Source organism: Patiria miniata, unplaced genomic scaffold (assembly GCF_015706575.1).
Source record: "Patiria miniata isolate m_02_andy unplaced genomic scaffold, ASM1570657v1 HiC_scaffold_1, whole genome shotgun sequence".
Classification (NCBI taxonomy): Eukaryota; Metazoa; Echinodermata; class Asteroidea; order Valvatida; family Asterinidae; genus Patiria; species Patiria miniata.
In genome coordinates this window covers 5,864,246-5,887,744 of record NW_024037047.1, presented here as the reverse complement: position 1 = coordinate 5,887,744, position 23,499 = coordinate 5,864,246, and the positions used below count along the sequence as shown (strand labels likewise).

Below are 23,499 nucleotides of genomic sequence, written 5' to 3'. Positions count from 1 at the left end.
ACCCTTAGGGACTCGAGTCGAGTCGAGTCACCAAAAAATTGTGACTCGGACTCGAGTCAAGTCATTGACTCGAGTCATTACAACTCTGGCAACTGAACTCTTGTTCACCAAGCCAAACTTTAGTAACCCTAACCACCCCAACCCTTCAAAATCCAACTGCACATTTTGTTTGATACTGCTGAGGACTGCACACTGACTATGCTTTACATGGGGTCAGGCATACATGTACCACCATTATCAGAGTCCAACAGTTTGGGTGTTGAGTTTACCATGTGGTGTTGGATTTTGCAAGAGTGAGGAAGGATCCTAGTAGATCACTCAAGGGGTTAGGGTTAACAAAACTTTCCCAAACTAATAGGATCTTGAACAGTAGAAAACAGGTTAAACCATTGGGTTCCTTTCTTCAAATCGCATAAGGAACTGCAAGTGGACAAAAGAAAAAATAAAGAAAAACAAAATTACTAAAAAAAATACCAAGGTGAAAGTTTTTGGGAAAATCTTGACATTATACTTTCACATGTACATTTGCTACTTAATACCATTAATCTGCTTAGCTGTTACTACTCTTGAGTAACAGACTACTCTTGAGTATAAACAGACAACTCTTGAGTAACATACTACTCTTGAGTAGCAGACAACTCTTGAGTAACTGTAACATACTACTCTTGAGTAAAAGACTACTCTTGAGTATAAACAGACAACTCCCGAGTAACATACATGTACTACTCGTGAGAAACAGACTACTCTTGAGTATAAACAGACAACTCTTGAGTATCATACTACTCTTGAGTAACAGACTACTCTTGAGTAACATATTCCATGTACATTTACTACATGTACTAGGTTCTCATGCACTTATCGCTGACCGTAAGCACCGTCGATATCAGAAACTTTAATAATCAATATATCGGAAATCCAATATCGAGAATATACAATATATTGATTATCCCATGTAAAAGTTAAAGGCCATAAAGATGACACTTGATGAAAAAAAAAATGACACTTTTATTTTCTGTCACAAGCACAAGTTGCCTCCGACTTTTATTTCTTTATACAGCAAACGTTAAACATAAAGTAAGAGCACAAACAGATTTATTTTGACGATAGTCTGACCCATTCTCAATGTTTTCAATATCCTACATGTATCTCAATATCGAAATTTTCGATATTTTGATATGATTAAGAAAAAAAATTTAAATTAAAGTCGCGTCAGTGCAACAAGATCTTAACTCGATTCTGCAATAAAGTCGTATATATACGACTGAAGCATATTTGCACGATACATCGCGCAAATACGCTCTGTGCAACAAGGTCGTATCTCGCATATCACGACGTCTATTAACTTTGTGAGTACATCCGGGTTATTTTAAGCGTGATACGACCTTTTGACATTGAAAACTCGCATTTCACGTACATGACCTCACACGCCATTTTATAAGATATGACCTTGTAGCAAGATCACGACGATATATACATAAAATGCATAAAATCTTGATAAAGCGCGTGCTACAGCGTACGAGTAAAGTGTTTGTATGGCTGTGGAATAATCAGTACTTACCCCATTAATGCCAGGTAGTGATAAAATGGTGCTAATGACAGGGACTCTCCGCAAGAAATTGACAACAACTGGGAAAAAACCTCTGTGGAAGATACCACAAATCGAAAAGTATATGTAATAAAATTAATGATAATGCATTTTTATAAAGGCCCCCACATCGTTGTTCAAGACGCTACCAATTTTATTAGCCCTGCTCATTGGGTACATAAAATATTTTAGGACCAATTTTTAGGACCAAGGACCAATTATTTTTCCACAGTACACTGGGGATCATACATGTTGCATCTCAACAGGGTGCAAGTCATAATGTATTATTTATTCAAATAGCTTTTTGCTGGTTTGAATATTCGAAAACAAAAAACACAATGCACATAGTATACACACACGACTATGATGTTATTTTATCATATTATTAGTTCCAGTGCTTTACTGTCAGGTGCAATTTGTTTGTCGATGGTAAAGTTTTTGTTGATGGTGGTTTATTGTTCACATCCCTTTTAACTGGCACACTCTTCGTGCAACTTTTTCTCGGCACAGCACGCAGTTGCAGAGCTGGCAGTTTCGAATATCCAAATTTCGGTCAAACGCAGTTTGGAGTAATCAAATAATAAATTATGCAAAAAAAGACCGCCCTAAATTTTTTGGGAAGGGAGGGCTTTCAACAGAAACCCTGCTTTGACTTGAAAAAAGGTAGATCAGGGGAGTCAGGTTGGCGTAGTGGTACTTTCCTTTCCTTCCACCGCTGTGATCCGGGTTCGAATCCGCCTGGGTCAATATGTGGATATGGTTTTCAGTCCCTACCTGATTCCGTGGGTTTTCCCCAGAATACCTTCTGGGCTTTTCCTCCCACCTCTAAAACTGTAATTGCTTCTCATTGTCTTCTCTCTCTAAGTTGGTGTGATGTTTACCCTGGGATGCTTTACCGACAATACAGATACAGATGCATTTCACAGTTTCTCAAAACGTATATCTACTGAGCTGCAATTTTTGACACGTTAGTTTTTCAATAACCTGCTTCAGATTTATTGTATTGATCCTTGAACTGACAAGAATACATTTTTTTAACAAATTGCGTCCGTTACCTTCATCATAAGGCTGAGTAAAAAAAAGTAAAAAAAATCTCGTCTGAGCTTTTTCAAAAAAGGAAGGATGCAGGCACTTTTTGTTTTCCTTTTTTTCCCACAAGATGGTGGATTTTCTAAGATGGCGGACAGATGCTTCAATTTTCTCGACTCTTGCTGCTATGCTTTGTTGGTCATAGGGCAAAGTGTGTTTAGGTAGAGGGTATAGATGCTCCTGAAGACCTGAATCAACCCCAACCACTTGTTTAAATTAACACAGTAAACGAACTGATCATGACACTTTTTCTCAAATTCTCCGGTTAGGGACTGACATAGCTCACCTGAATAATAAGAAAAATCCATACATTTCAACAAGCATTCCGACTAGTGGCCATCCTATCAGTACGATGACCATACCCCCGATGAAGAAACCTGTCGCTTTGAGTTTGTGCTGCTGGAAGAAGAATCGGAAAGTACGCTCCAAACCGATGACGCATGCCAGGCCAACTAGGAACAGGATCTGATGAAAAACAAAGTTATAAATAGGCTATATGTGACCTGCCATATCATAATGAGGAATAACCCCCACCTTCAACTTTTCAAGTTACATCATGTTAACACACAAATCATTGGCTTTCCAATGATACCAAATATATTTTTTTTAGCTTAACACCTAACTCCCTGTCTTTTACTAAGTACTGGACCAACCATGTCCGCCAAAACAAGGGCGGATCCAGAACACAATTTTGGCAGGGGCCAAAAAAAAATGTTGGTCCCCCCAAAAAGTGGGTTGAAAAAAAAAAAAAATTTTTTTTTGATTCTAGATGCTCTGTGGTGCGATCTGAGGCGATTTCTGACCACTTTAACCAATGTTTTTTGAGGAAAAGATGGTGGTGTACTCATTGCCTGCCTTTATTGCGATGTCACATAAAAAAAAAAAAATGGTTTCGTTTTTTTGGGGGGGGGGGGGGGCCATGGCCCCCTTTGGCCTCCCCCTGGATCCGCCCTTGCGCCAAAATCCATCAATCACACTGCTTCCAATGCATGCTTTGCTTTATAGGCCTCCAGGCCCAAGTCCATCATACTCCAACAATATTTAGTCACACCAGGGCTTCAGGACCAAGTCCCCCAAAATCCACCAAAACGAGGGGATGGATTTTGATGGAGTTGGGGAGGTTAGGGTTAATTTAATCCAATTATGATATGCTGCAGGAACTTCAACAGTGTCCTGCTGAACTTCGCCGACCTCACTTCAAGAAGAACGGCTGTGAAAAACAAGATACGCATTGCCCCGCCAACGACAGTGAAAATTTTTTTAAAGTTTTTTTTTTCTTCACTTTTGGGGGTATATTTCCCCCCAACAAAACTGCGTAGTGTGAATCTTGGATACCTTGGCTACTCTAAAAAAAAATACCCACATAGATTTTTCACGTATCCAACTTAAAGTGCCAATTACTCAAAACAAGGTTTTAAAAGACATTCCTCATTTTGCCACAGCAGGTCACATGTATTTCTGAGTGAATGAGGGTGCTGTAACAACGCCAGTTTCTGGGTTCAAAAATGAGAAAAATCTGAAAATTTTTGCGAGTACTTTTCTTTTGAAAACAAACTTGGAAATGGTTCTCGCTCCTCAATTCATGTATTTTCAAAGCGTTTGCGATGACTGACCATCACTGATAGTTCGGGATACTGAATTGTACCTGGCTGTTTCTGCTGGAACTTGATAAAGACCAACCTTTTAGAAAGAAACTGAAATATTTTTATTAACATTGCATTTACCGAGAATAGTATTCTAGACTTTGGAATGATCAGACTGGCTGTAGTTACCAGTGCAAGCACGCAATGTGTACGCCAGTTGCCCTCATAAATAGGCTATATTTTCAAAATCCTGTTATATTTATACAAGTCAATCCACGGTCTCACTCCCATATACCTCTCAAACAGCATTTCATTCTACAAACCCTCACGACCCGGATTACGCTCTGCCACAGACACAACCCGGCTCGTGCTGCCTAGGGGCCAAAGGATGGTTGCGGAGAGGTCATTCTCTATCTGTGCCCCTAGATTGTGGAATGATCTCCTATCAACCATCAGACTGGCTCCTATCCCACAAGCATTCAAAAGCCTCCTCAAAACACACCTGTTTGTCTGATCTGTTATGTGATTACTCTTTCAATGTATCTGTTTATTTTTCTTTGTTTTTGTTTGTAAAGCGCATTGATCATTAATATGGAACTGCGCTATATAAGCACCGGTATTATTATTATTAATATTATTATTATTATATTATACAACGCCTGAACAAATTCCTTTCATCTGATTGCTGGGTTGTTGATCACGTCATTGAATTATCCATCCCAACCTATGGCCCAGCCGCACTGCAAAAAATAGTTCCATTCCATGTTATAGAAGTTCCAATGCTCAGTCACATAATTACCAATCAGATGACGAGGGTTTATTTGGGTGTTGTATACATGTGCATGGAATGTTTCATTCCACACAGCTTCGCCTCGTGAAATAGAACATTCTATCCATCACCTTATGAAATTATGGAAAAAATGTTGCAACCTCACGCCACTTCCGTGATTGTGTACAAAGTCTATGGAGAGTCAAGAAAATTATTCTTAGCAGTATTTCCTAACAAAATTGGAAATGTTTCTCAGTCCCAGATTCATGTCTTATCATCATTTTCGCAATGAATGACCTTCATTGAGATGATATATGAAGAAAAAAGTGCCGTCAGGTTGCAACATTTTCTCCAAAATTATTCTTACCATTGCAGTCACACACTTTAAACATTAAATGTTTGTATACCATGTGCAGGACCATCTACGGGTACAGTTTTTGCTGTCTGGGAAGAAAAGCTTAAATGGTAATCATTTACTCCATCAACCAAAGACTAGATACAAACAAAAGTAAATATAAAAGAATGGTCACACACACTTACATTTCCAATTGCCAGAAGACCTTTATCGAATAGGAATATGATTCCCAGGAATAAAAAGAAGGCACCGAAGCCAGTCAGGCCTATGCCAATCTCTGCAAAAGTAAATAGTTTTTTAATTATTTAGCATACAATTATTTGAACTTGGATTTGATCAAATATTTGACTATTTGTTATGTTCGCAATGTCGAAAATAAAAAAACGACGTTGGTGAGTAAAATCTGTGATTTCTTGAAAAAGTACCGGTCTGAGGTCCTTAAAACCACTGACATTGTTCTGAATTTGTTCTCAAATTTTAATGAGCTTTAGATCAGCCAGGGCTACTGTTTTGAGAGATCATTGCATGAGAATGTGAATTTCTAAGTGTAAGTAGTTTGACTATCAACACTAAATTTCAAATCCTATTGAGCATGTTGAGTAATACGAAACCCAAAACATAATCGGCTAGTCAGCACACGGGTGTCTTTTCTAGTTCTACAAGAAGTGTCATATACCGGTCCTACTAAAGTGCGTCAACAAGCGTCAACAAGCGTCAACAAGCCTCGACGGTCGTCAATGAGCGTCAACAAATTTTGCATAGGCTTTTGAACAATAAAAACAGCTTTACATGGTAGAAAAAGCAATAATGAACATCTTCTGCATATCAATTGAAGTTAAAATTACTTAAAAAGTGGTTTTACAGCGCGAAATCTACGACAGGTTTTTCGGTTTAGTATTGGCCGCCATCTTGTTTGAGATCTACGTACTACGCATGCGTGGAGTGTACCATTCACGCATAGGGGTTTCTTTACAGGAAATTAGGAAAACTATTTTTTTTTCAATTATAAATTATGTAAAACTACTTGGTCACGGTACTTGGCTAATTATTTGAAAAATATGCCGACTGACACTCTTTACAATGTCTGCCAAAAAATCCCAATGCAAAAACCAAACGAGGTGTCGCAAAGCGTATCGTATACAGAAACCCCTATGCGTGAATGGTACACTCCACGCATGCGTAGTAACTAGTATGTAGATCTCAAACAAGATGGCGGCCAATACTAAATCGAAAACCCGTGTAGTGAGTAAGAAGCTTGCACATTTGATTCACACTGGTTTTATTATGCAGCACAAACTTTTGCACAATATGGATACCTTAAGTTTTGGGACTCTCATACACAGTATTGAGAGTCCCAAATTTTCGGACTAAAAGTAATACTGAACTAGCGCTAGCCTACAGTAACACAGTCAATCAAACGAGAACGTGAAATGGTGAATCATTTTTGTGTGTAGCGATCACAAAACAGTTGGAATACCCACTGTACCGACTGGAAAATGAAAAGGTTAAAAAACTACAGTTTTAGCTCAAAAATAATGTAAATACCTACTCTGAAAATCGGAAACTTCAAACATTTCGGCAAAATATTTGATAAACCAAAACCAAGCGTATGTCGTCTGCACATTGCATATTGACGTGTCCGCAGCCTCGTTCACTAATTCTTGCGCATTTGTTAATGATTTTCCCTCTCATAAATGCATGACTCTCAAAAAAATTCAATGAAAAAATTCAAGTTATAAGTTTAATGAATAAACATCACGATGAAGATGGTGCAATTTTATATAATTATTTACTCCGATGTTCTTAATGAATGCAATCGTCATGCGTCCTGATTTTTGTTAGACTAGTTCCAAGTCCTTCTAGTTCTATCATTGTGCCGACGCGCATGGCTACGGCGACGCGCGCGCATACCAGAAACCGGAGACTTTTTTTTTTTTGGCCTAAGACGTCATTGTGACCAATAAAACGGTGTGTTTTAAAGCATTCGTTGAATTTTCTCTAAATGATTTAGAGATATCTTTAAATGATTTAAAGATATCTCTAAATGAATTAGAGATATCTCTAAATAATTTTATAGATATCTTTATATCATTGACAATAAAGCTCTTTTGTGTGTCACTTATTTATCAAAATAATTTGTCTTTTAAACGATTGGGAGAAATCTTTATGTATTAAGAGATATCTCTAAATGATTTAGAGATATCTCTAAATATTTAGAGATATCTCTAAATTTAGAGATATCTCTAAATCATTTAGAGATATCTTTAAATTGTTTTAAGACTTTGCTATTGCTATATAAATGTTACTTTGGCTCGCCATACCGTGGTGGTGCCGCCGCTGTTCGGATCGAGTCGGCGATCTCGGTTTCGATCCTCAGAGCCGAACCTGTAGCTGTACCGACATCGACACCCACCCGAGAGCTGCAACCTACGATAAGGTTCAGTTTGGAGTCTTCTACCCGCTCCCGTTCATCGTGATCGTTGTGTCGTTCGTCCTGATTTGGCGATACATCAAGAAGCACTTCAAGAAGCGCCGGCAGAAGTTGAGCGGGTCTGCGCAGACGTCAACGGTCATGCCTTCAGCACCACTTTCGTACTTGTGTCTATGTTGGACCTAGATGACACCATCCGAAGAGGCACTCGCCGATGTCAGCTTGGATCGCCTCGACGCAACAAGACCGACCAGCTGGCGAAGAACCTCTTCGTCGTAGTGTTCGCTTTCATAGTGTGCTTCACTCCCTATGGTGGTTAGTAAGAGCAACCGTTTCCAGCTGTATGGCGGATTGATGCTCTTCCTGAACGGCTGCATTATAACCCTCTCATATATGCCGCCAAGCATCCACACTTCGGCCCTGTGTTGAGAGCCTTGGTGCGCTGTTGATGTTCGTCAGAATGCATGACAGATGAGGTAGGTATAGGTCTCGTTCAAATTACGTCATGAGCGTCAACTGGCATAACGCGCACTGGCTGCGTCGTATTTCGAACATATTTCGATCAACAAGCGCGCGTGTATGGAACATTTTCAACACTGCGCAACGGTGCTTGAATGCGTAAAATACGCAGTTGCAGTTCTCCTACAGGAATGGCCGTCATTGAACGCACCCTATTTCTCAAGTGGTTTCGTAGACACCCCCACTAACGTAACTATAATGTGATCTACTAATGGTGAATCTTTCGCGCTGTTATATTCTGTCCCTCTCTTCGTCCTATCCAAAGTCGCATTAAATTTAATTTGTTCCAGGGATAAAGCAGGTATTTCCCATGCAGAGTATCCCACTTGATCGTTAATATGTGATTTTAGACTGACATTTTTAAATTGTGCCCTTGAAGTTTTTACCTCGCACATCACATTATATTAAAGCTACGTACAGTCCATCATTTGTAATTTGTGCATTTTGTTCGTTTGAAGCAACGAGTTCAAAATCTAATGAAGGATACTGAGCAACTAAACCTGATGAAGTTTCAGCTAAGCTTCAGCTGTACATTCCGAGAAAAACAACATTCTTAGATCTCAATTTCAAATCAAAAGTTACTGAATCATGTTTTGAATTGTTTTGAATTGCAGCTATACGCGACGTCGCGCACTGATCCGACGAATTACAACAACCGCGCGCGCGTGTGCGTCGTTCCAATACGTGTGCGCGCTGCGCTGAATAACAAAACGAACTACTAATTTAAATTTTTTTTACGGTGCTTCTTAAGAATCACCGTTGGAAATGCCTTCTTTCGTTGATTACTTCAAAATGACAGCTTCCCAGAAAGAATAACTTCACAGGGAGTTTAGTTCCCTTACTATCTTTCAACCAAGTTTGTTTTTCAACAATAATTACGCCAGTTACTTTTCGGATGGCTGCAACTGATGGACTCTAGCTTTAACTTAAGTAAACCAAAACAGTACGCAAATAGATTTGAGGTATATTTTTGGCAGCCTTTAATAAAAACATCTATAAAACACCCATCCGCGTGTTATGTGCAGTACAATTATCATTAAAGCTGATTTAAAGCTGATTTTTAGTTATTAGCTTTTCAACAAGTCCGCAGCAGATCGACTATACGGTCTAGAAAATTAATAGCCACAGCGTGTGCACAAAAGAGGAAGCTAGCTACGTAACTATAGGAGTGGACACATAATGTTGATGGTTCACACACATCCCTATATGATTTGTTTTCGTTTAGCTGAAAGAACACTTACCTTTGTGTGATTTGTGGACAGAACTTTAAAGCGGTAGTTGTGATTAAAATTCCGGAACTTGAAAAGTACATGAGTGATTTGAATGATTCTTGTACTATAAAAGAAAACTTATGAATTGGGCTTTACATCACAGATTTTGAAAGTGCTACATGCAGAACTTCACTCAAACAATGGTCCCGACATTTGGGTTTCTTTTTTTTTTACTCACCCTTTATAGGCCTGGGCAAGTTCCATGCGAACGGCAGATTGTGAGGTTTTTTATTTCAATCATAATACAAATTCTGAATCATTCTAGGCTTGGTGGGTTGTTTGTTTGTTTCTTTTGTTTGTTTTATTGCAATTTTCACAAACGATACTCGTGTAGGCAAGTGGTATTTCACAGTTTTCGTGCGTCACCATGGAGCATCTGTAGGGTTATCGCAGTACTCTTCAAAAGAGCGTAAAATAAACCGATAACCTGGGGCCAAAATCTGTCAGGAGGCAAAGTTCTATTTGCAGCGATAACCGCATTGAAATGACAAAGATGACACGGAAAGTCATTGGAATGCAACGTTTGCATCCCCTCCGGACATACATTATTCATACCAGTAGTTCAGGGCCATTAAAAAAAACCAATAGGATATAAAAAAAAAAAGCTTAAACCTCTTTTTACATCTGTAAAAAAAAAATGGTAATTCAAAGTGCGCGGAACAAGCTATGTACTTCTCATATTACAAAGGTCAGCGAGAAGTGTGAATGAAACAAAATCCAGACGCCTTGATGAAGTAGTTGATTCTGTGTCATCACCGGATGACTTGTAATGACACGTGCAGCTGCAATGGACCGATCCAGTAAGCACCGCCCCATGGTGTTCTGACCAATCACAGCCGTGATTTATGTCCGACGTGCGTGCACTAAAGTTCGTCACGCGTGCACGCGCGTATAATGCGCGCGGAAGGAAAATGCAGCGTGGCATTGGAGAGGAGCACGTGTTAATTTGCCCACGTGCGCACTGGGCGGAGCTTACTGGATCGATCCATTGGCTGAGTGGCGTACGTAATGTCGTTTGATAAATACATGTACATGTAAATCAACCTTCATATATAACGTGCGCCAATAATAGCAACAGTATGCACTCTTAAAGTTGACAGATGATCCATTCATTGTATAGACTGATTGTCTAGTGCGATTGTTCTAGGTTGAAGCCAACGAAACAGAGTTTGTAAGAAGTCAAACGTTGCTGTATAAAGCATCGATACTTAATTATCATCTTCACTGCTATAACTGCCGCATCACAAACAGTTGAACAACCTCTATATGTTTTAGTAGGCTCAGTTCCTGATTATTCAAGGTACCGTTTATTCTTACCATCGATCAAAATGCTCGGAAATCATAACTTGATAGAGAGTGCAACTGTCTTGTTTTCTTCTGATGTTTTGATTACTGGCAGATTTAATGAGAACCTCCTGATGTCCAGGTTATCGTCCCATGCAACTGTTGGCTTGGTATTTGGTCATTCTCCTTTCCTGGTACAGAATTAACAACCAAAATCAACCCCTCTTTTCAGACACAACCCGAGCATAGAGCTTAGGTTTGTTGCCGTACCAAGATTTAAACTCTCTCATCTCTATTGCGTGCGGCGTGTGTATGTCATAAAACCTTTCAGGCATGAAATTGTAAAATCCTGGTATTAACTTATGAAGAGGACCTGGCATTTATAATGTAAGTAGCCTCGTGTCTTTTGGCTATTAAACATAACAGTGAAAGTTTAGGTTCAGATATCTTCAGCTGTTTGATACTGCGAGTTTACTCATCGACAGCAATAAAATAACTATACGCAAAAACAGATGCAGCTCGAGATGATTTTAGTATACTAATTGGAAGTGACAGGTTGTGGGCATGAAATGTGCACAAATTGACCAGGGTAAATAAAACGTTTGCACGTATGTTGCCTTCCGACTAATGGGCAGCTTCCGTGGGGAAGCCGCTTGTGAGATCTTTCAAATAAACTCCGTTTGGAGTTAAAAGTTGCCAGACTGGATCGATCGGCTTGACTGCGTGGATGCTTGCTATGCTGAGATCCAGCTATCTAGTAAGATGCTGTTTATCAGTTCGTTCGTGATCTTTGCTGTGATTTTTCTTATCGCTTTCCAGCGCACATTCTCGGTAAGTGACTGATGATTCTATTCAATAATAAAATACATCTCGATATTTTGAAATAATGAAGTGTTTTTCATGTCCATGAGCTTTTAAAACCGATGATGACACGAACCCTTATAAGAGTGTGTAATCGCACCAGTGAACGTGGGATCATACCCAGGCTAGTACATTTTTTGTACTTACGTTACATCGAACCGATCCTGGAGCGAATTTAGTTTTTGATGGAAGTAAAAAAAAATACACTTTGGTCCCAAGGCCAAGTAAAAAAACCCACCAGTTGATTGTCCGAGTTTTATTTAAAAAGGAGGATGAAACTATGAGGGCCTTTTTATTTATTATTTTATTGAAAAAAAGGGTTAAAATAGCCATATTTAGCTTACACGATATGTGCCTTATAAAAAGGAGAAGGCCCTATTTATTTGATAGTTCTGGGTAGTTGTCTACTGGTTGATGACCTCAAAGTGCTTATTGAACATTAGTAAATCTATAAGAAGCATGTCTGAGCTTCTGAAACATCTTTTAAAAAAAATGTTATGCTTGAAATTAAAAAAAAATGATGCAGCCTCAAAAAAAGGAATAAGCGTACGGAGACAAGCAACTGGTATTTCTCTTACTTGGCCTAGTAAGCGCAGTGGACGGAAACCTCACCCCAAAAAGATCTTACTCTTATTGTCTGTCTGTTGTTTGTTTGCTTGTTGGGGTGTTGGGGCGTTGTTGTTGTTGTTGTTGTTGTTGTTGTTGTTGTTTTTTTAAAGATGTGCGACATACGAGGGACGCACTTGAGCTAAATGGGTCCGAAGAAAGCTAGGGTGCCTCAAATGTCCTTCATCTCTCTGTACATGTACCGCAGTGATTCGACATTTTCTACCTCCATGGTTTGACCTTAACCATCGTGACGGTCTTCTGGAGTTTATATATACGGGTTTTGTTTGGTGCAAAATCATCCATATCAAAGCTTGCGTTGTTTCCAGTTATGTTGTGTTGGTATACTGATCCTTCAATCAAATCATATATATTTTTTTCATTATTCCAGGTTTCCAAGTCTCCTGGAAAAGAAAATATTCCTGGAGCTAGACCCTCAAACTCGAGGTACCGATAAAAATTACTGATACCTCAGGCAGAAAGGGATGCAGTCGAATAACACTTTTAGAGCGAATCGAATCCTCACCTTGTATATATATGTCTTATTGTAATGAAGAATAAAAACATAGTTTTCTATTTTTAGCTTCTTCTTTATTTTAAATTACTTTTTCGCACGAACAGATCCGCCCTGCGAGTAGAATGGCTACTGGTTACCACATTATCGATTCTTATAGGTGGCGCCACCAATTTTCCTCCGAGAAAACTTACTTATTGTCGGGCCGCAAAAAGTTCGACATCTATAAAGTAATTATTTCGTAACTCTACGTGAGCCGACGTTTATTTCCTTTCATTGTCTCATTCAAAGTGACTTTTGTATTGCTAGAAAAAAAAAACACAGTTAATTTTTTTTTCGGGGTGAAGTTCGAAAAGCACCCACTGTCAGAACATCATTTAAGTATTTTAGAAACTGTTGGTACTTATATATGCGCCGTATGCGGTACTCTTGCAGGGATGGAAACAAGCCTGACATTGCAGCCGCTGGTAACATTCATAATTACCTTCTTGATCTGCATGGGAAATGTGGACCTCTAGCCTCGTTTTGGTACGGCCCCAAGTACGTTGTCAGCATTGCCTCTCCAGAGCTATTCATGGAACATCACGTGCGCATGGCATCGAACCGGCCCCGTAAGTCATGGATATATAGCCACGATAAAGATTGTGATGTGAAGTTCCCTCATTCCAAAAATCCAACGACTTGAGTCCAGTCTATATTCTGATGCAATGACTCGAGTTTAGTCGAATCATCTTATGGGCAATGACTCGAGTCAAATTGAGTCATTCTGAGACAGTGACTCGAATCAAATCGAGTCATCTGAAGGCAGTGACTCAGTCGAATTATCCAAACCGAGCCTTTTGCTCGAGTCGAGTCTTTTGCTAGCATGAATCGAATCGTGTCTATCATTTCCGCAGAGTGGGTCGAATCCAGTAATGACTCGATTCGGGTCACCACAAATTGCGACTTGAGTCGGACTCGAGCCTCTCGGGTCATTTCAACTCTTGAAAGCTCCGTTGTCGGATTTTGTGAAAACTTTTTGTGTGGTTGCTTTATGGGCAAAACAGTTTCGTGTGATCGTTCCTGTCATGAATAGATAATGACTTAAAAGTTTGAGTTATGGTGGTTTAAATTTGTTGTAATTTTTCAGCTGACATGATGGAGATGTTAGAAATTCTGTTTGGGAGTAATGCCATCCAGTTTGCAAAGACCGATGATGCAATCAGAAGACGAGAACTCTACGATCACACCCTGAGTCATGAGACGGTGACCCATTTTTACCCAAACTTCAATAAGGTAAGATGAACCTTAAACTAACGTTAAATTGAAATAACCAAACTATTATAACCAACAATGAACAAATTGTACTACCATCCCTTTCCAGAGTCGCGAACGTAGGTACCAAAGGTAGGGGGACGAATGATTTGTTTTGGACAATCAGAAGTATCCTCACAAACTTTCCATCCGCACAAGTTTATTGTTCGCACTTGGTATTTTAGTTATTTTGTAAATATTTGGGTTGAGTTCCGTTAGCCAATAGGCATCCCCATCCTAGATACTCAAACGGAGAAATGTTACACCTGTACATAAACGGGTTTTCTATTCACCTTGAATAGGTGGCTCGTGAAACTGTGCAGGCGTTGTCCGCCATTCCCGAGGGTACCCGCATCCCGCTAGTCCATCATTGCATTGACATGAGCATCAAGGGGATTGTTCGCACCTGCTTCGGGAACTATTTCGAAACCGAAGAAGACGTAGACCACCTCCGTGAAGTCTGTTCCGCGGTAAAGTACTCTTAAATAGTCACAGGTCCAATTCGATCCGGAATCCGGGACAGATTTTTGGATTGACACTCTTTTGGGTCAAAATGAGAGTTTTTCCTTTACAAATTGGACGCCAACTGTTGAGTTATAATAATTGTGGTGCTTTATAAAAGAGACCTTTGTTTTTTCTATAATCACACTATTAAAGGGAATGTACATCATTGGCTTATGCTTTAATTTTCAGAAATGAACTATTTGAGGGGTTAGTATAATAGATCAAATTATTGTTACACTGACATGTTTGAAGTTTTGTTTTCGAAAATGCTGGAAAAACCAAGAAAAACAAAAATGTTCAAGTAGTCTGGTTCCCTGACTCCACTGAAGATGAAATGGATCAATTTACAGATGCCGGAAAATTGTACGCTAAGGGAACCAGTCTAGCTGACCTGCACCCATTCATGAACATAAAACCAATTAGCAAACAAAATTGGACTGAAAAAAATGGTAAATTTGGAGCAGTAGTGAAAAATAGTTAGGTTTTTCCTACGGTGGTCGGCCGACCACCGTTGGAAATGTAAACAAAAATATAATTTTCTTGAAAATGACTTCACACCAGGTGCCATAATTTTACAGGATGCTTTAGGCTGTCATTTACCAACATCCTGTAAGGTATTTCGTAAAAACTTGGTCATTTTATTTTTCGATGTTTGCAAATGTTGTATTTTCCCTTTAAACGTTTCTCTTTGTCAGTGCTGGAACGAACTGGAGTTATATATATCATGGTATATATCATGACAAAATGGATTTTGTAGAGAACACGACGTGATAAAGGAAGTTCAAAATGGGCACTCTGAATGACAAGTGCGAGCTTCATTATGTCGAGGTTTAACAGTTACTTTACCAGCCAGGTAATAAGGCGAGGTAGTATTTAATTGTGGTGAGTAACATAACTCGAATATTGTCATAAGTGGACAACATACGAAACCACTGACAACATAGGAATTTGTCTGAAAAAAACTTACTTAAAGATATTACTATACCTTAGTAAGTTCATTTTGGAAGTTCCTCAGAATAACGTTGCTTCCAAAACGCCAGCAAAATCGAGGCTGTTTTTTTTTTCTCTCTTAATATTTCATTTCCTTCAACAGACCTGGCATCTCTTAAAACCCTGGGTCAGAAAATGATCCAGCATCGTCGAGACAACCCCTGCTTTCTTGAGTACCAAACTTTCATTGATGCTCTCCTTGAGGACGAACTGCCTGAGGAGCAGATGCATGATGACTGCGTGGGCTATCTGATCGGTGGACTACAAACTGTAGGGATCTGTAAGTCCAATCAAATGTAGAATTTAGTCCCGAGGTGTTTGATTCTTAAATATGTTTCAGGTGTTCAAGTTCAAAGAATGTAAAGGAAACATGCAATAGGATAAGGAATATGATTTTATGACTTAAATACATTTAAAAAAGCTTTCTTGCCATGTAACTATGACTTTCCACCACCTTTGTAGCAGTAAAAGGGAGAAATTCTAACAGTTTTGTTTTTATGCTAATGAAAATTTCCATATTCAAGAACAAATGCGTGATGTCATTCAAGGCAGAACAGTAGTGTCTCCATAGCATTGTAATATAATATAATAATATTAAACTGTTCTTCATTTTTGGATTAGGTTCCACTTTTTACTTGCTTATCATGTTAAACAGCTTGTTTGGACAGTAGTAGTGGCCACTATTTCTTCAAAACTACGTTACAAATTATTAAATAATAACATTATTAAATAATAACAAATTATTAAATAATGTTAAGTAAAGTTAAACTCATAAGGAAAGGTACATTGGTGAAACATATGACGAACATTAACTTTTACAAATACGAGTATCTCAGAAATATTAAAGAAATTAAAGCTATTATACGCATTTTAAACATTCAAATATAAAGCTGATCACGGGATGGGTGAAAACCCCACAAAAACCTTTTGGGAGAAAAAAAAAACACGGGGAAATTCCCGATCCGGCTCCAAATAATTCCAACTTAAGTTAAATGATGCAATCCTAAATATTAATCGTTTAACTTGTTGATTGTTATGTTATCATTACCACACAGTGACGTCTTGGGCACTATACTTCTTGGCTATTTCCCCTGACTGTCAGGAGAAACTTTACCTGAATGTGATCGAGGCAGTTGGGCAAGGCGACGTTGAGGATATGAATCATGAAGATCTTCGGTAGGATAAACTTCTCAAGCTGAATGACAAATTGAGAGACTTTTTTTTTTTTTTTTTTTTAACTTCCCATGACTTTAAACACAGGTAGGCCGAACGTGCATATAAACTGGATGTACCAAATCGTGAATTAATGAGGATTCAGATGAATCGATTGATGACAAGTATATTTTTCATACCTTAGAATATACCAAATTACCGGAAATCAACAAGTGACACTATAAAAAAAGTGTAGGGATATATTTCCAACATTTGGTAATTTGCAGCGATTCATCTCAAGCGAAATCAAGGAATCATCATCCATCCATTTAGTTCAATTTGCAGTGGAATCACCGTTTGCGACGAATTTTTCGTTGTGGTCAAAGGGGGATTTCTCTTCCGGCTTTAAAGCACATCCCTCTTTTTGAAGAACAACAGCGTTGGCTGCTTCTTGTAATTAATTAGACGTCTACAAAAGTGTGAAAGACAGAACAACCGTCTTCAGTTTTCAAAAGAATTATGAACATTTCCTTCTTTATTCGACCGAGCAAGGTAATTAAATTGCCGTGGAATTTGATGACTTTCTTTGCTCTGTATTAGATACGTAGGTCAAGTGATCAAGGAGACCCTTCGTCTATCTGTGCTTTCTACGTACATCTCTCGCTACCACGATGACGATTTTGAGCTTGCAGGCCACGTCCTAAAGGCTGGGGTATGTAATACGTCTTTTAAAATTAATCTACAAAAGACATGCAAAGAAGCATTTTTTACACCCTTAGCCACTATGCCTGGAAGCGCCCGAGCACTAAAGTCAACTCTCGGTAATACGAGCTCGGCTAGGACGAGATCCGGTTAAGACGAGCATTTTCAGTCCCGACCAACAAAGTGTGCACATTCCTACAAGGAAGAAAATGCTCAATACGAGCTTTGGTTATACGAGATTTCTGTTAAGACGAGCGCTTTGTATTGTCCGTTTGATTGCAACTGTAGCGTTTTACTGATTCATCAGTGGGTAAACACAATGTAATACAATGTATTAAAGGTGCTTATGGGTTAAATGGCTACCTAGAAATGTCCATTGCTTGCCTTTAATGTAATAGACTAATGCGGCGAACACAAATTATAAGCCTTTTTGAGGTGGCGCCATGCACGTGTGCGTGCATGCCGCACATAAGTATACAGGTTCTTAAACACAAAGTGCGCGCGCATTTTGGTAATCCTATTGGCCGAAGGAGCCTGGACTGCGTGCGTGCTACCTGAGTGCGAACCTGGTGTCACCTCATAAAATAGCTGTCCCCGAATTAGTCTATACACGACTCATCCTCTTGCTAGCCTTGTATAACTTCTTAAGTGATGTTTTCTTTCTTTGTTAATATCATTTCCTGCCCTACAGACGACGACTGTTCATGCCATTGGAGTGGTCATGGAGGATCCAGTGCTTTGGCCGGACCCGAGCAAGTAAGCAAGTATACATGAATGTAATTTGTAGACCTCTCTGTACAACATTGTACTGATTCGTATGAATGTTGGGTGATACTGCCTTCTGGCCAGTAACTCAGGTAGAAAACATCAAATATAACATTTTTTACTAAAAATGATGCGTAATTTGTGCGAGCATGCACTCTTGGATCTACAATCCCGGCCAAAATGGTTGGGACACATTAGCCTTGAACCACGGTCACCCACTCCCCTGCTCCCCCGGTCAATGTTGTTCTCTCCAGCTGACGGAGCACACACCGCGCAATGAGAGACAACATTGACAGGGGTCGGGGGGTTGGGGGCCCAGCGAGATTTGGCCAGGATTGTAGGTACATTGTACAAAACGGATCTAGATCTTCTGTGATCCTCTTTAACTGAAATACCGTATCGTCTTTTTCATAAATTCACTTGAGAAGTTGATTTGCTTGCGACTTCAATGCAAAGTTTTGCAAGTAGAAGTTATCGTGTTTCGCATGGAATTGGCATAACTTCGATGCATTCATTCAACTTAATTTGATGAACATCCTCCTCGTCTACAGATTTGACCCCGAGTGATTCGACATTGACCGCATGACAGCCCGCCAGAAACACGCCTTCAAACCCTTCGGTTTCGCCGGGCATCGAGCCTGTCCCGGCCAGCATTTCGCCAAGCTGGAGGCCGCGGTGTTTCTTGCCGTTCTGTGCCGCGCGTTCAAGTTTCGCATGGTGAAGGGACAGAGCGTAAAGAAAAACTACGGTCTGATGACACGACCTGACGGCGAAGTTTGGGTCACTCTGGAAAAGAGAAAGTAGTCGGCACGAGGGAGAGTTAGCTGCTGGAAAAGCAACTGCGTTTTGCATGATCAGGATTCACTATTTAAACAACCATTGTTTTGAAGATTTGGGCAAAAATAGGTCTAAGGCATCTTCCCAGCTTGTTTCTAGAAATATAATTTTTCAGCGAGATATGTAAAAATGCAAGGGATTAACCTTACAGTTTTCATTAAATTTGGCCGAAAATTGACTTGTCTCCAAACAACTCAGAAATGCCTTTCGATGCAAGATGATCATGATTCAGTTTTTTTTTTGACACGTAGTGCCAACTTTAATATACTTCTGTTGAGATAGAAATTGGAGATCAATGAGCACGAGTCTGGACATCATCTGACACGTGGTGGCGCTGTTCGATGGGGATAAGGCACCGATGTTGTCATTTGTAGTTCTAACAATATTTGAACTGCTAAAAATGCAAAATATTCAGAAAGCATATAATATTCACAAGGCATGTGTTATTGTTTGTAAAGAAGCAAGATATACTGATACGTCTTGTTTATAAACACAAGAAGTTAACAAGCTAGGAGTATATGATGTGTGAGTCTTGTTTACATTAGCCAAATTCCAGAAGTAACATCACTTATTTAATTTGTTAGAATATAATAAATTTAATAATTTGACAGGTTTTAACAGTTTGTATACAAACACCAAATCCAACAGGTAGAACCTACGTGGTTATATATATGTGGACAGTTGTCAGTCTGAATGTTACAATAAGTTTAATAATTAAAGCTATACGTTTGATTGAACATGGTTCTAGCAAGTCAGCAAGAATGTTAAACCCCCCCCCCTCCCTTGCACACATTTATTTTTATGGGAATGAAAAGATTGATTTACGATGGAAACCCAGCCAGCCAACCCATCAAACTCAATGGTTAAGACGTCTGCACGCTTCTCTGCTCTCCTAAGGGTAGGAAGAACTGCTTCTTTGATTGCCTGGAATCTGTCTCCATCCTTGTACACCATCGATGCTGACGCGGGTGGTTTTAGACTCCAGCATCTGGAGGGCATACTGGTCCTGTTTGGAACGGGAGACTTCCTTGTCGGTGGTGCAGGGGAGAACATCTGCCTGCCATAACATCTGCACATGCAGCAGGATGTCGTTCGTCACTGGCATGGGAACGTGGAAGTCTTGAAAACTCGCTGCTCCAATTTGACCGTGAGTCCCAGTTGGTCTTCGGAGTGTCCAGCCAAGCCTCGTGCAGATGGCAACTGGTGCACCACGGGGTCCAGATCCTATGGGGCATCGGGAGATGATGAGATCTGTGGGAGTGGTCAGCTTCAAGGAGTAACATCGGTGATGCCTGGTTAATCACTGGTAGCGGCTGATGATGGTTATACCACTGCTGGAGAGCCTTTACTGGGTATGTGTACTCCGAGAGACACAGATTGCGGGCAAAGAAGGCTCCTGCGATGGTGTATTCAATGTGGGGCTTTCCCTTGGGTGACACCTGCAGAGACACAGTTGAACCTTGGCATTCAACTACGTCATCACGGACAGTTTTCAGTTGGACTGTCTCTGGCTGGCCTTTAAGCTTCAGCTTCTCGGCTGCTGTCTAGAACAGCACACTTCTCTCGGAGCCATCATCAAGGACAGCATAGGTCTCGGCTAAAAAGGCTAAAGAAGTTTTTATTGAGAGGAAATGCCAAGAAAAAGAAAACGAAAGACACAAACCCAACAAATCTTTAAGATAGCCAAAGAAATAACACCTCAAAGAGCACCAAGATGTGATGCAACTAACGATGACACCGGGTTGACACTCACCGAAGAAGAGGTCAAGAAGAGGTGGCTAGTACTGCCAGAAATTGTAAAGAAACTCTAGCCCCAGCACGGAGGTTTACCAACCAAAGTGCTGGAATCAAGAACCAGAACATCCACCCTTATACGAGCTGAAGTGCAGTGGAAAAGGCAATAAACTCCGAGGTAAATCGCCATGCAGGAATAAATGACATCCCTGTAGAAATGAATCTGGGACTGAAACACAGTGGCCTGAAACTGTTGCATTACTGTGGAAGGTCTGCATCAAAATATAGAAAACGGGCCTCTATAGACTAGCGCAGAGGCGGCAGAGCCATCTTCGTTCATATCCCCAAGAAGAGAAATCGGAAAGAATGTGACAACCATCAGACGGTCAGTTTGATTGTACACGCCAGCAAGATTTTGTTTAAATCATTATCAGCAGAATAAAGCTGAAATACCACTCCGAAATTCCAGAAGAGCAAGCTTTTTTTTTAGAAGGCATAGGCACTAGAGAACAAATTGCGAACTTGAATTTAAGAACATTATTGACAAATGTAAAAAGAATCCAGCGTGCCACTATTCATCTGTGATAGACTACTCTAAAAACCTTTGATTGTGTACATCATTTTGAAGCTGTGGATAACTATGGAAGAGATGGGATTCCCAGTTCACATAATCAAGCTCATCAGCAACTTGTACAGCAGTCAAGAATCTGCGGTGCGGACCAACTATGGCCGAACTGAGTGGTTCACGGTAGAACGATACATTATGTCACCCTGCCTGTACAATATTTATGCCGAAGGCGTCATGCGTGAAGTGCTTGCAGTGAAGAACGGGGGAGGTTGGACGGAGGTTGACGCATCAACAACTTGCTGACGGCACAACTCTAATTTGTTCAAGCAAGGCAGAACTGCTATACAAGTTGGGAGAGGTTAAACGATTCAGTGCACACTAGGTTTGTTGCTCAATGCGAACAAAAATAATGGTTATAGACAAGAATCGCCACAATAAGAGACAAATTTCAACTCGATGGAGTCGACATTGAGGAAGTTAGTGATTTTGTTTACTTGGGCTCCCTCACTATATAGTGCAATTAACAAGCATAACAGAACTTAAGAGAATAATTGCCATGGCAAGGAACCAAATAGGTTCCTTCAACAACATTGGAAGCCGAGCATGCAAAATCTGTATGAGGATTAAGCTTTATAGGCTGCTAGATGCAGCGAGTTTCTCAATTGCCAGTTACGGCTTAGAATCTTGGACGTTTATACAAGAAAGTTGTGGTTGGAGCTGCTTTATGCAGCGAGTTCAGTCTCAATAGCCAGTTACGGCTTACTAAAATCTTGGACGTTTACAAGAAAGTTGGAAGCCAAACTAGACGCATTTGAAATGTGGTGCTATATAAGGATGATGCAGGTCACCTTGAAAGAGAAGAAGGATGATGCAGGTCACCTTGAAAGAGAAGAGGACTAACAGATGCGTACTGATCGTGAGAGAGCTAAAGAGGAAATTTATACAACGCAGAAAAAGAGATATTTCGGTCTCGCATGCAGAAACAATGGATTGGAGAGAACAGTTACACATGGGATGACGGATGGCAAGAGAGGACGGGGCAGGCCAAAAGAGAGGAGTGGGAAAAGATGGTATAAAGCGTTGGATAGAAATGAAGCCGCGCCGCTAAGCAACCTACTAACGGCCCACCGAATGGAATGGACGAGGAATGTGGCACTCACAGCAGCACGTTTAATACAGGGCAACCAGACCAAAGAGAGATCGAGAGAGAGAGAGCGCGCCATCTAACGGCATGATTAGACCAGTTAGTGAGAGAAAATTACAATGCCAAAACAATTGTGCGAGGGCGCTCTACAATAATCACTATCGATGCTTTACAGGGTGCCCCCCCCCCCCAAAAAAAATGTTCCTCGGGAGGGTGTAAAGAATTCTCGTAATTTATGAAACAAAAATGTCAAATTCACTTAAAGAATTGATGAGCCCAAACCTTTTTCTTTTTGTGTGTGAAGGTTTTAAAACAAAGGCCATTAATTAATGTAACAGTCCAAAAACGTGCTCCATTCCAAGAGAAAACTATACAGGTGTGTAGGCCACTACTATTTTATTGACTAAGGATAAAAAGAGCGCCTTACACTAGTCTCAAGATGCATTAAAAGGAATTTTTCACAAGTATGACCTTCACCTCGTCAATTAGGAAATTCATATTTTGTGATTGTCCTTTAAATGAATACGGTGAATGTCAATATCTGTCCCCTGTCAATATCTGGTGATGTAGGCCTACATGACATAACTGACATAACTGGTTAACTGACATAAAGTAATGTCCTTGAAAAAGAAATCTTCGAAAGTTTCAAGCAACTGTGAAGTGTGTTGTCTAATATTTTAAGTAATGTTTTGTATGTGTATTTTTTTTTACTTCTTTGTCTATGATTCTAGATGTTTTAATGTGTTTAATAAGTGTAGTTTAAACATTTTATTCTTCACCCCAGGGATTTTTTTACCGAACAATTGAGACAAATAATACGATTGTAATATTGTTATTCTTCTTACAAATGTTAATGTATGTAGCAATAAACCAAATCAATCCAACAATTCTTTGTATTGTTTTTTAAATAAATGATTGAACAATGAATAAATGTCATTAATTC

General features: G+C 39.7%; 2 protein-coding genes across 3 annotated transcripts; one reads left to right on the top strand and one right to left on the bottom strand.

The window, feature by feature from the left end:
* On the bottom strand, window positions 1–7,109 carry LOC119746289 (vesicle transport protein GOT1B-like). 2 transcript variants are annotated; one of them, XM_038223189.1, is made up of 5 exons: window positions 6,927–7,109; window positions 5,567–5,658; window positions 2,961–3,139; window positions 1,559–1,640; window positions 1–420 (listed from the first exon to the last, which is right to left on the bottom strand). In XM_038223189.1, exons 1-5 carry the CDS (start codon window positions 7,003–7,005, stop codon window positions 382–384), a joined length of 471 nt encoding a protein of 156 aa, XP_038079117.1. In that variant the 5' UTR covers window positions 7,006–7,109; the 3' UTR covers window positions 1–381. The 2 variants fall into 2 exon arrangements, with proteins under 2 accessions (XP_038079117.1, XP_038079195.1); XM_038223267.1 differs by having other exon boundaries at window positions 3–420; window positions 6,931–7,052.
* A 6,197-nt stretch (window positions 7,110–13,306) lies between these two features.
* On the top strand, window positions 13,307–19,847 carry LOC119746212 (cytochrome P450 20A1-like). The gene is made up of 8 exons (XM_038223068.1): window positions 13,307–13,478; window positions 13,997–14,142; window positions 14,463–14,630; window positions 15,758–15,934; window positions 16,710–16,830; window positions 17,407–17,518; window positions 18,200–18,264; window positions 18,825–19,847. Exons 4-8 carry the CDS (start codon window positions 15,790–15,792, stop codon window positions 18,838–18,840), a joined length of 459 nt encoding a protein of 152 aa, XP_038078996.1. The 5' UTR covers window positions 13,307–13,478; window positions 13,997–14,142; window positions 14,463–14,630; window positions 15,758–15,789; the 3' UTR covers window positions 18,841–19,847.
* The last annotated feature ends 3,652 nt before the right edge of the window (window positions 19,848–23,499 follow it).

What these genes read in the sequence shown, in the direction of transcription:
- LOC119746289 (XM_038223189.1), bottom strand. Translation starts at nt 7,005, where the DNA reads ATGTGCAGACGACATACGCTTGGTTTTGGTTTATCAAATATTTTGCCG. An exon ending in GTTTCCGATTTTCAGAGTAG is followed by an intron (nt 5,659 to 6,926) that starts GTATTTACATTA and finishes TTACTTTTGCAG; the next exon opens with AGATTGGCATAGGCCTGACT. An exon ending in GTCTTCTGGCAATTGGAAAT is followed by an intron (nt 3,140 to 5,566) that starts GTAAGTGTGTGT and finishes GTTTTTCATCAG; the next exon opens with ATCCTGTTCCTAGTTGGCCT.
- LOC119746212 (XM_038223068.1), top strand. Translation starts at nt 15,790, where the DNA reads ATGATCCAGCATCGTCGAGACAACCCCTGCTTTCTTGAGTACCAAACT. An exon ending in ACTACAAACTGTAGGGATCT is followed by an intron (nt 15,935 to 16,709) that starts GTAAGTCCAATC and finishes ATTACCACACAG; the next exon opens with TGACGTCTTGGGCACTATAC. An exon ending in ATGAATCATGAAGATCTTCG is followed by an intron (nt 16,831 to 17,406) that starts GTAGGATAAACT and finishes GCTCTGTATTAG; the next exon opens with ATACGTAGGTCAAGTGATCA.